Source organism: Balaenoptera physalus (genome assembly GCF_965194825.1).
Source record: "Balaenoptera physalus genome assembly, chromosome: 15".
Taxonomy (NCBI): Eukaryota; Metazoa; Chordata; class Mammalia; order Artiodactyla; family Balaenopteridae; genus Balaenoptera; species Balaenoptera physalus.
Window position 1 is genome coordinate 4,103,478 of NC_138894.1, and position 12,764 is coordinate 4,116,241.

The following is a 12,764-nucleotide window of genomic DNA, read 5'->3' on the forward strand; positions in this document are numbered from 1 at the left end:
TATCAGGGACTACTGGGCGTGAGTCTGCTTTCTGGCCAGCGGAGACATCAGGGAAAAGCCGTCTTGCACATTTCTGCTGCCTCTAACTTTGTGGAGTGTGAAACCAGAGTCCTTTCCGGAGGAAGAAGTAGAAAGCCCAGCGTTAGAGTCTGGGGCAGTCTGTCTTCTGGTGGAAGTAATCCATTAACTGACCTGTCCGTAACCTCACAAATCCACTAAGTACCTCAACTCACCACCTGCAAGACTTGGAGATTTGCGGCACATCTTTTCTTTTTTTCTTTTTGGCCACGCCGTGCAGCATGTGGGGTCTTAGTTCCCCAACCAGGGATCGAACCCACATCCCCTGCAGTGGAAATGTGGAGTCTTAACCACTGGACCACCAGGGAAGTTCCGAGGCACGTCTTTACTGCTCCACACGAACAGGTTTCCTCTGGGAGCCAAATATGGTGCTGGGGCAACGGGCGTACCTCAGTTGGAAAAATGCAAGGGAATTTGGGGTGTGATCCCTGCCTCTGTGTCTCCTACGAGATCTGAGGGGCCGGAATGAACCACACAATAGAGGTTGCTCCCCACCATTCACTTAGACACCGAGTCAAGTGGCTGGTGCGGCTCAGGGGAACATCAACGAGAATCGCTTTTGCCTTTTTCTGAAGTGTTTTTGTTGCGTTGTCTCTGGGGAATAGGTGTGCTTGTCTTCTACCCACAGGTGTGTTTCCCAGGAACAGGAGACTCCCTGTAAGTCTCAGCTCTTTTGAGAAGGAGCAGGGTGGCACTTCATTAGAAACACGCGTGTGCTGTCCTGCCAGGGTCTCTGCTTGCCTGGTGGGAGGAGACCAAGTGGGAAACGTTCTCTTTCCTTCACTTTTTTCCAACAGTGTCGAATGATTTCCTTTCACTGAAATCAGAGCTGGGAATCAGCGTGTGTTTATCGTGACCGGAAATGGTTCTGCTTAGTCCTTGTTCCTCTAACTCACCTCTCTTCTCCTCTCCCGCAGATCAGCCGTGGACATGATGAGCACCAAGGCCTTCACCCTGGTCCCCGCCGTCGAGCGGGAGCAGCTGATGGGCGACAGGGAGCGGGTGTCCCTGGAGTGCGTGGAGTGCTGCGGCCGGAACCTGTACGTGGGCACCAGCGACTGCTTCGTGTACCGCTTCCTGCTGGAGGAGAAGACCGTGCCCGGCGGGTCGGCCACCTTCACGGCCACCAAGCAGCTGCACAGACACCTGGGTTTCAAGAAGCCGGTGAATGAGCTGCGGGCGGCGTCGGCCCTCCACCGGCTGCTGGTGCTCTGTGACAGCTCCATCACCCTGGTCCACATGCTGAGCCTGGAGCCTGTGCCCTCGGGTGCCCGCATCAAGGGGGCCACGGCCTTCGCCTTGAACGAGAACCCGGTGAGCGGAGACCCGTTCTGCGTGGAGGTCTGCATCATCTCCGTCAAGCGCAGAACCATCCAGGTGTTCCTGGTGTACGAGGACCGCGTGCAGATCGTCAGGGAGGTGTCCACTCCGGAGCAGCCCCTGGCGGTGGCGGTGGACGGCCACTTCCTGTGCCTGGCCCTCACCACCCAGTACATCATCCTCAACTACAGCACGGGCGTCGCCCAGGACCTGTTTCCCTTCTGCAGCGAGGAGAAGCGGCCCATCGTCAAGAGGATAGGGAGGCAGGAGTTCCTCCTGGCGGGCCCCGGCGGATTGGGTGAGCAGGATGCCCGGCGCCCCGGCTCAGCTCGCCCACCTCTGCCCGCTCTCCCTGCGCTCCGTCCTTGAACTCATGCTGAGATCGGAGAGGGAGGTGGTGGTTCTGAAAGCTAGACACTCGTGCAAACAGAACCGCACGCCCGGTGCTTGCGCAGTTTTCATTAGATTGTTCTGTGAGTGTGGGTTTAATGGAACAAAAATAGACCACTCTTAGAATCACATTTCCTTTGTGCTAAAGTAGAGCCTGAAGGTGGCTCTGGGGAGAGAATCCCACTAAGGGGATAAGTACACAAAGAGGAATCTGTAAGACTTCTCTATAAGATTTTCTCCTGTGGGTGGGTTTTCTAGCGGATTGTTTTTATTCTCCATTCTGAAAGGAGCTGAGGGAGCTCACTTAACAGATGGTTTCAAAGGTGGAGGCTCCAAGGGTATGTCCCTGATTTACTCTTTTTTTTTTCTTTTAATTAATTAATTTATTTATTTTTTATTTTTGGCTGTGTTGGGTCTTCGTTTCTGTGCGAGGGCTTTCTCTAGTTGTGGCAGGTGGGGGCCACTCTTCATCGCGGTGCGCGGGCCTCTCACTGTCGCGGCCTCTCTTGTTGCGGAGCACAGGCTCCAGACGTGCAGGCTCAGTAGTTGTGGCTCACGGGCCCAGTTGCTCTGCGGCATGTGGGATCCTCCCAGACCAGGGCTCGAACCCGTGTCCCCTGCATTAGCAGGCAGATTCTCAACCACTGCGCCACCAGGGAAGCCCCCCTGATTTTCTCTTACTGACTGCAGTTTCGTCCCACCAAAAAGCGTCTAGCAGCTAACTCCTTAAAAGGGCTTTAGCTGTTTGCTGTGGCCTTCCTCATTCTCTGCACTGCCTCCGAAGAATCAGAGCTGGCAGCGTCATCTGTGGTCATGGTCGTGGATGGTTCATAGTGTGTGTGTCTGGGACAAGCAGGTGCTGAGATGAGTGTCTCCCTTAACACCCGTAGTCTTTAACCTGTCTTCCTGTCCTCTTACGACTTCGTGATGTCCGTGGCTACGGGTGAGTAGTGCCGGGATCCTTTAAGTCACAAGGGGCTGCCGAAGGGCAGCATTCTGTTGCTGTCCATTCCTCCTTCCTGTCGACTGGAACCTTCTGCAAGAGAAGCCTCTCATTAACTTGGTTTGCCCCCAGGGTCATCGTATAAGAAAGGCAGGAGAAGGAGGTTTTCGCAAAGATGACCCTTCTGTCTTCCCCAAGTGAAGTGTCACCATGAATCATGGGCGTAAATGTATGTGGTGTTTCAGTGCATCTGCCCTTGGGGGTGGTTTATTCAGGTTGACTGCAAGCCCCTTCCCCGCGCCCCTGGAACTTTGGTATCTTCCTTGCTTTCTACTGTGACAAGGTGTCCGGGGTCCCTCTGTACGTTTCCTGCCCTAGATCTGGTTTCCACCATTTCTCCAAGGACCCCTGATGTTTAGAGACCACAGTCTGGGTGCTGGAGGTGCTTGGGGTCCGTTGTTTCTAGGCCTCTTGGGTGGACAGAGCTGGGAAGTTTGCATTATTTAAAGATAAAACCCATCGTTGAGAGCGTATCGATGGAACAAGTTTGGGGCTACTGGGCCCTGACCCTGTCTGTCTGCGTGCCTGTGTCTCCTCCCACCCACCCCCAGATCCTAGTAAATTCCCACCGTGACATGGTTGTTCCTTTGATCTGCCCCACAGGACACAGAGCTGAAGGACAGGACCGACACCACTGCGCCCGCCATGTAATCACCAGAAAACGTTTAATTGTAGTTCTTTTTGTCCTCAGGGTGGGGGCCGTGTAACCCGCTAGGAACGTGCAGTCACATTTCTGTGTTTAAGGTCACTGGGAATAGTTCCCATCCGTGTGGCTTTGCCAACAACGGGATATACAGTTAGACGGATGTGTTTCGTTTCACTTTCCATTTCTAGAAATTGCTTTCTCTTATTGTTTTCTTCTGTAAATATGTACAAGTCTCCACATCAGATGCACACAGCAAGGTACATTCCCCTGCTCTCTCCTTCCCCAGAGGTAACCTTTATGAGTGTTTGTCCTTTCATTTTCAAACAAAAATTATAAATGAACATGTAGGTATGTGTATCTCCCTCCTTCAGAGTTACAGGCTGTCTCTCCTGTGTGGAGGGACCACCGTGCATCAGTCAGGCCCCGCTGGTGGGCATTTGGGTTTTTTTCCAGTCCTTGGTATTAGTAGGAGCTTATCTGTTCGGATTTTTCCAGTGTATCTGTGGGAAATCTTTCTAAAGATTGGGTTGCTGAGTCCACATGTAAACGCATGTGAATCTGGAGGGGGACACTGCCACCCCCCCCAACCCCCCGACAAAGGTGGTGGGTACCATTTTTTCTTCCCCTGGCGCCTGTTTCCCCTCAGCTTTGCCAGCAGCGTCGATATATTGTCAGACTTTCGTGCTTTTGCCCGTCTGGCACATGAGGAACGGTATCTCAGTGGTGTTAATCACATTTCTCCTCTTATGAGCAAGATGGAACATTTGTCAAGAATTTAAGAGCCATTTGCCTTTCTTTTGATGGGAATTATCCCTTCTCGCTAGCTGTTTACTTTAGCATTTGTTATATATTTGAGATACCAACTTCTCTGAGACATGTTTCAAATATCTCCAGTTTTTACCCTGAAAAAGCGTTTCTTACACGTTTCTATATAATCAAATGTATTAACCTTTGTACTTTATTGCTTCTTTTTTGAGTCATAATTATGAGGGATGTTTCCCCCTCTCCCAGGTTGTAGACAGATGCACCCACATTTTCTGCTGGTACTTTTATGGTTTCACTTCTTTTTTTTTTTTTTAATTTTATTTATTTATTTGTTTATTTATTTATGGCTGTGTTGGGTCTTCGTTTCTGTGCGAGGGCGTTCTCTAGTTGTGGCAAGCGGGGGCCACTCTTCATCACGGTGCGCGGGCCTCTCACTATCGCGGCCTCTCTTTTTTGCGGAGCACAGACTCCAGACGCGCAGGCTCAGTAATTGTGGCTCACGGGCCCAGTCGCTCCGCGGCATGTGGGATCTTCCCAGACCAGGGCTCGAACCCGTGTCCCCTGCATTGGCAGGCAGATTCTCAACCACTGCGCCACCAGGGAAGCCCTGGTTTCACTTCTTATAGTGAGGAGCGAATTCGATTTCATCTTTGTCTGTATGGTTGTCTGTTCTCCTCACACCTGCTTCAGGAGTCTGTCTTTCCTCGCTGGTGGCAGTGGCTGCCTCGCCGGTACCGTCAGTTTCCTGATGCCGTTGGGCCTCGCGTAATGGGTTTCCTGTTTCGTTCCGTCAGTCCGATTGCTTATTGATGAGCCAGGAGCCTGCTTTAGCTGTAAAGGCTTTGCCGTGAAAACATTTGGCTCCAGTATCCTGTGTTGGTTTTAGTGTTCAGATTGAAGGGAAATGATAGTCAGTCATGTTCAGGCCTCATTTTTCCTCAAACTTAATCTGTCTCAACTACCTGGCCATCATGGTAAATGAACCAACCTTCCTAATTGTTGTTCTGCTTGTAACAGGTGTGATTATAAGCACATTGGCGATCCCCTGTAAGCTCTGTAATACATCACTCTATGCAGGCTCTCTGTACAACACAGTAATCACCGCCATCATTAAAAGGCTTCAGAAATTAAGTTCAAGCAAATTGCTATAATGAATGCATATGCACCATCAGACATATGAACGCTGTATGTTTTCATTTTGCCCACTGCCTTCCCCCCTGAAGATCACATGTGCCCACTCCCCTGTCATGAGAAATTGCTCTTAACTTTTTGCCTTAGTTGTTTTTTTTTTTTTTTTTTTTGGCGGGGCCGCGCAGCTTGTAGGATCTCAGTTCCCCGACCAGGGATTGAACCTGGGCCCCGACAGTGAAAGCCCAGAATCCTCACCACGAGGCCACCAGGGAACTCCCTGCTTTCGTTTAAATGGTACTATTTTAAGCAGTGCTTTGTTGAAAATTTCATAATACAATTGATTATTGTGACTTTAAACTCTATCCTTGGATAATGCTTCTTGAAGAATGCAGATAATTCAGCTACTCCTTACCCCTCATGGCCCCCTTCCCCCTCCCAGCTCAGATAAGGGGGTCCACTGATATTTAGAGGGTAGAAACCCTCTAAATGGGAAAATAACCCAGTGGAAAACAATGGTTTTTAAAGGTGTACCATTTACAAACGTGGTACATTTGCAGGTTGACAGCACTTGTGTGCCTTTGACAATATGGAAACAATAGCGCGTGTCACCTGCTTTCAAGCATAGAATCAGTGGGTGGGTGTCAACAACGGTGCCCCTGTTCCTGAGTGGACCTGTGGCACCTTAACTCTACCTGACCTGGACCCCTGGTTGCCAGTTACTGATCTGCTCTTTTATTCCAGTGAAATCCTCTGCTTCTCTTTTTGTGTGGAAGCCTCTGTTCTTGATCTCTGGTTTCTGCCCTTTGCATTGCAAGAACACTCATGTCTGGGCCTCTGCTGCACAGTCCCTGGTCGGGTGATGCCCGGCCTTTGCGGGTAAGTGCGGCGACGCTGATTTAATTCCAGGGCGAGGCTGGACAGCGTTTTGGTGTCCGTGCTCCCATGAAAGCTGTGTTATCCAGAACACGGTTATTTGACCTGAAATTCACAGGCTCCTTGGGGTTGCTGTATGCTTGTCCCGTCACCAGGTTACATTTGCCAAACGTCTGGGTGCAGATGGTGTGCTTTTCTCTCCCTTCAGGCTCTTTCGCTGGCTGGTTCTAAATGCTCGGAAAATCCTAGAGAGTGCGAACCTCATTTCCTCCTGCAAAGCTCAAGCTTTGCACCTCGAGTTTCTCTCCCTCCGCATGTTTCATGCTCTTTGAATACTTTGGCAGTGCAGTCGTGGGGTAATTCAGACCTTAGTTACGTCCTCTCTGTGACTGTACAGTATCAGAGATGCCAAAGTCCGTGCGTTCACTCTTGTGCCCTCTCCACCCCTGGCGCAGAACCCACTGCCCTGTCGGCCCCTCTTACCCGCTGGCGCTGAGCTTTCCAGGGTTTTCCACATTTCCACCGAGCTCCTTGCCTCCTGGTCTGCTCTGGGAAGAAGTAAGGAGGAGCCCTCGCCAGCCTCAGGGGAACCTCCTCTGCCCATGGCCTGGCCTCCCCTGGCTCTCCTGCTGCAGGAAGGGTGCCCTCACCCCTGAGGGTGCATTGGCGCTCCAGGCGCCCCTCCCAGAGGTCCACGCCCTGCCAGCCCTGTACCCTGACCCCGGCTTGGCCTCAGACTCGCCCGATCGTGTTGGTCCTGATTCTGATGGCGCACAGTGGCCTTGACTCTCGCTCCCTCTAAGTCAGGTGCCCAGTTCCCTGATTCGCCCCGGAAGTTATCCCTCCTCGGTCAGAGCCCCCGGCTGGCCTGACTCAGGCCTCCTTCCTGGTGGCTGGCGGCCGCCTAGCCTCCCCCGAGTTTGGGTCTGTCCCTCCTTCCAGGCTCCTGCCAGGCCAGCCTTCCTCAGGCCCCTGTGACCCTGTAACAAGTTCAGCCTGACTTTCTTGGTCAGCGGTTCCTGCTCTGCCCCGAACTTGAACTTGACTTTCTGACCCTCAGCATCCCAGGCAGGGTTTGCTCTCTTCCGGGGCCACGTACCCACTTCCCTGCATCCCGGGGACCCTCGTGCTTCTTGCTGCGGGGGCCCCGCTGGCCTCCTGTCGTCCTCCTGTGTCTGCTTTTTATCTGGGAGGTGGTTACCAATGCATCTCCGTGAACCCCTTCACCGCCGGGGAGCTCCTGGGCGCGGCTCAGGTCGGCTGTCGCTTTAAGCTGACGCTCAGCATGCTGACTTACAGCTCTTCTTGTTTGTTCTCATCTAATAGATGAGCTTTCTTTTCTGTTCGTGGTGGGTTCACCCGAAGTCACGTACTCTTTCGGTGCATTATTCTCAATTTTACACTATTCTTAAAAACACCCCAGTGACCGTTGTGCTTGTCAATTGGCCATCGATTTAAAAGTAGAATCGCTAGATTAACATGTCAGTGTATATTCAGTTTTGATAAAGAATTATTCTCCAAAAGTGTTCCTCATACCTAACCAACACTTGGTGCTGTTAGTCTGTAACCTTTGGCCAATCTGATGGGTATAGGTTGGTTTTTTACTTTTTTTTTTTTTTTTTTTGAATTTCTGTTCCCCTGGTTACTAAGGAATATGGGAACCTCTTCAGGAATTTATTAGCTATTTGCATTTTGTTTTCTGTGAATTACTGATGCATATCCTTTGTTTTTCTGTTGAGTTAGTCTTTTTCGGAATGATTTTAAGAGACTTTTAAGGGTGGAAGGGAAATACTGAAGGGGAAGGAATGTGTTTCCTTAGTAGGAGATGCACTTACACACACACACACACACTCTCACTCTCTCTCTAAGGCTCACTTCTCTGTCATCTTGACAGGGTTTTGGTTGGTGCTACTTACGTGACGAGAGCCAATATTTTAAGTGTGAAGCAGAACCAAACAAGTGTTGTACGTACAAGTGGCCCCTGCAGGAGGTGCCCCAGATTGTGTCAGGCAAGAGCACAGCATGGACACACATGTGTGATCCCACCTGATACCCATTTTCTCTTTTTATAAATTTATTTATTTTATTTTTTTGGCTGCGTTGGGTTTTCGTTGCTGCACATGGGCTTTCTCTAGTTGCGGTGAGTGGAGGCTACTCTTCGTTGTGGTGCGCAGGCTTCTCATTGCAGTGGCTTCTCTTGTTGCAGAGCACGGGCTCTAGGCATGCGAGAGTCAGCAGTTGTGGCGTGTGGGCTTCAGTAGTTGTGGCTCGCGGGCTCAGTAGTTGTGGCGCACGGGCTTAGTTGCTCCGCGGCATGTGGGATCTTCCTGGACCAGGGCTCGAACCCGTGCCCCCTGCATTGGCAGGCGGATTCTTAACCACTGCGCCACCAGGGAAGCCCCTGATACCCATTTTCAAGAACAGCCTACTTTAGAGGAAAAGAGCTATGTTTGTACTTGATTAAGTGCAATACGTTTCACTCTTTGTAACCATGGAAAATTTAGGAGGGTCAGTGATTTCATAGGCTTAGGGATTTTGCTCCTATCATATATTTGAGATACTTTCCATTGTTTTAAAGTACTGTTTGTATTTCTCTGTCTCTTTCCCTCTCCCCACTTCTCTGTTGTGTAATAGAAACCGTTTTTCTACTGTAGGAATATCTAATCATTTGCAGGCAATAGCATGCTGTTTTTTGTTTTTATTGAAGTATAGTTGATTTACATACCATGTTTTTAAAGGTGTTTTATGTCAAGCACTTTGAAAACTGACTTAAAATGGATTGACTTCACTGGGTGAATGTGAATTTTCATAAACCCCAGTATCTATGGACTCTATCCAGCTCATTTGGAAATGTCATTTAGTGCTTTATATACAAAATAGATGAACCGTGGTTGACTGTGGACGTTATCGTTGACAAACACTTAACAGCTCTCTGTTTTCAGTTGCAAGATTGGTTGTATCCCTGCATCAGAGAGAACGTGTATCCAGAATTAGACTTGAACTCTGAACAGAGACAGTTCTGGATAGGAAGCCTTGTAGAGTGCCCGGCACACAGTCGGTGCTCAATAAGTATCTGAATGAATGCGTTCAGTGTTGAGTGAATGTATAGGGAAGAGCTGGCACTTAGAAATGCAAACCCGTTGGAGGAGCGGATATGGAAGCAAGCTTGTGAAGCTTCTTAAATTGTGTGAAAGTCACTTTTCCCCACATCTGAGGACATGAGCTGCACATACCTTCCTGTGGGTACATGTGCACGTTTTTAACGTCATGTTCAATTGGAAGGAAATGCTGATGTAGACATCCTGGGGAAAGCGGTTCTCTTCACGAGAATAGTCACGGAGGGTCCTTTGCACACGCCGCTGTTATATTATCTTTCCCAGCTCGAAATGTAATGAAGGGGCAGGTATTCTGCGTTCAGACACATCTACAGAAAACAAACAAGCAAAGCCCAGCTCTTTGAAGCCCCCCTACCCTTCCTGTTTTCCCAGGCATGTTTGCCACGGTGGCCGGGATATCTCAGCGCGCACCCGTGCGCTGGTCGGAGAACGTGGTCGGAGCGGCCGTCTGCTTCCCGTACGTCATTGCCCTCGACAGCGAGTTCATCACCGTTCACAGCATGCTGGACCAGCAGCAAAAGCAGACCCTGCCCTTTAAGGAAGGTCACATCCTCCAGGATTTTGAAGGTACTGGTTTCCACGGAATCTTAACAACATTTAGCTGTCAATCTTTTATGCTTGTATGTCTTCACTAAATGCTATTAAGGGTCCATTGGGAACTTGGCCTCTTGCTGAGCATGGAAGACCCACAGGCAATGGTAATACAGTCTCTGTGCTTCAGGGGCACCGAGGTTAAAGGGAGATAGTGAAACAAATAGCCACAGCAGTTTGAGAGCTTGACAGCAACAAAATAAGGCCAATTGGGAGAGCAGAGGAGGAAGTATTTCCTAGAAGTATCAGGGAGGGCTTCCTGTAGGAGGTAGTATTTGAGCCAAACCTTTAAGGATGAGTAGGAATCTGCCAAGTAGATGTGGTGTGAAAGAACCTTCAGGCAGAGAGAAAGGCACACGCAAATCTGCACAAGAGGGAACTCTGGGCTCCGGGCCACGCAAGTGATTCACCGGGACTGTGGTGCCTGTTGTATGAGGAGGGCTGGCCTGGGTGAGGCCGCAGCGGACCAGGGCAGCCAGGGAGGGAGGGATTTATTTTACTTTTCCTAAATTTTTTTATGAGTATCTTCCAACGTACTGAAAAGTTCAAAGAAAAACAAAGTGAATCCCTGCCCCCCATTCACCTAGATTTCGTACTGGTTCACATTCTGCTGAGCAGTTTGGAAGTAAGTGGAGGAGACCATGGCACTTAATCCGGAATCCTTCAGCAGGCGTTTTCCCGCCTGACCACAAAGCCCTTTTCACACCCCAGAAATGTGCTCTCAGCCCCTGCCTGTGGTCAGATTTCCCCGGCTTCCTAAGAATGCCCTTGATGATACTCTCTTCAAACCAGGAGCTAATCTAGATCTGTGCATTGCCCTTGCCGTGTCAGGATTGGGGCTCCCCAGACATTGCCCTTCCTGTGTTAGATGCTGGGGACGCAGACCTGCTGAGTCTCGAGGTCCCACGTGAAGTGTGTTAGTGCTTGACTGGGGCCCTGACACGCGTGCTGGGAGAGCTTATTCATGCCAGTGTTACGTGCTGTGCGCACTGAGGGGCGGAGGTGGGCACAGGGGATCGGTTGCGGGCACGCAGAGGCTGGCGACATAACCCACCCCCGGCGGGAACATGGGGAGACTTCCCAGAAGGAGGGACACCAGTGCAGAGCAGGGCAGAACCTCATCTGAGTGTGAGGACGGTGACGTAGGGTGACATGCAGGACAGATGACGCAGACAGAGAGCCGGGCATGGAGGCCAGGAAGGGGAGATCCAGGCGGGGAGAGACCAGGCGGTGGGACTGGGATGGACACGGTGATTCCCAAGGAGGGAGGAGCAGAGGGAGAAGAAAAGGCTCGGCTGACCCTGAACGACCTTCAGACAGACAGACAAGGTCGCTCCACTGCTTCCTGGGAACAGGTGATAGTTTAGCTTAAGGCGTGTCTCCAGAGAGAGCAGAAATCGCTCTCAAAGCTTGGCAGGAGGACCTGTCTTGGGTGGCAGGTCCGACTCCCCAGTGGACCGTGCCAGGCATCACGGTGCCACGGGGCAGTGGGGGAAGGGAGAAGGTAACGCCGAGATCGGGTGATTCTGGATGACGGGCGAGTGTGAAATGTTATCTTATGGTTCAGAATGTTGCGTTGTAATCTTAGTTTCCTGTAAACTGACTACCCTGGAGAGAAAAGAAGTTTTCAAAAGTTTTATACGAGGGATAGCATAATTCTTACTGCTTATTTTCCAGGACTGAGCTCTATAGCCTCATTATGCATTTGTTCAACTGGTTTTAAATTTATCAGCACTTCAGAATAAAAAAAGGCCAAACATTTTAACATCCCATACTTCGGAAATGTAGTGTTAAGAGTTCACGCTTTTCTGATGGTGGGAAGAAGGAAAGAGAAGCGTTCGTTTCTGGTTGCTGTGGGAACTCGGGGTTGGGGCACCGTGATGACGTGGGTCAGACATCTGCCCGTGCCCCGCTTTGGGCGAGGCAGTGTGTTTTCTTGCCAGCGCTGTGTTCTTCCCCTTTCCAACCGTGTTCCACTTCTTCCCAGGAAGAGTGATCGTCGCCACGAGTAAAGGAGTTTACGTCTTGGTTCCGTTACCTCTGGAAAAACAAATACAGGATCTTCTAGCAAGCCGGAGAGTGGAGGAGGCTCTGATTCTAGCGAAAGGCGCCCGGAGGAACATTCCAAAGGAAAAATTTCAGGTTTGTAATCAGCGGGCCCCCAGGCTGCCGGCTTAGAAAACGTTAGGATCTAAGTGCGCCAGGCCCCCGCAGACCGCTCCCTGTCTGTCATTCAAGTTTCTCTGCGTCTCCACGTTGCACAGATAAGGAAGCAGGTTGCAGAGCAGCCTGACCAACAGCTGGATGAAGTCACGCTGCCGGCAGAGGCCAAGTCGGGATCTGAGCCTCTGACATAATTCCCGCGCCTGATACACCAAGTTGTATTTCTAATCAGCGTCCTTCTTCCAGAGGAGACTCAGGGCACAGTTGTTACAGACGAAAAGAGGAAGCTCAGGTTAATTTGTCTCCCAGTTCAGAATTTATATTTGTTGGGATGGGGTTGAGTTTGTAGAGTTTAGGTTTATGTTATCTACAGAAAAAGCTTTGTGAACCGTACATTTAATGTTCTCGGAATCCATCTAATTCATTTCCTTAGGAGAAGACTTTTAGTGCATTTAAGAAACGCTAACTTTAATATCTTTGGTATGATCAATACAATTGATGAAACAAACACAAATTATTCTCATGTCTGATGAAATCAGGTTTCCTAAAAATTGCTCCCTGATCAGTCGCAAGGTGGGTCCGGGTTACTCTATGTATTTGAGAATAATAAAGCGTAATATTGGTGTGTGCACGCTTCATGTGAACACCTCAGTCCATCATTAAAAGTTCTAGTGAGTTCATAGCGATC

General features: G+C 50.1%; 1 protein-coding gene across 4 annotated transcripts in view; it reads left to right on the forward strand.

Annotated features, from left to right (window-relative positions):
* Window positions 1-12,764, forward strand: part of TGFBRAP1 (transforming growth factor beta receptor associated protein 1) — a 48,418-nt gene that overhangs the window by 14,967 nt on the left and 20,687 nt on the right. For all 4 annotated transcript variants that reach the window (XM_082426352.1, XM_082426351.1, XM_082426353.1 and 1 more), the window contains exons 2-4: window positions 996-1,696; window positions 9,695-9,889; window positions 11,901-12,055. In XM_082426352.1, the coding sequence (XP_082282478.1) occupies window positions 1,009-1,696; window positions 9,695-9,889; window positions 11,901-12,055 (1,038 nt within the window). In that variant the 5' untranslated portion in view covers window positions 996-1,008. The remainder of the gene's footprint in view (window positions 1-995; window positions 1,697-9,694; window positions 9,890-11,900; window positions 12,056-12,764) is intronic.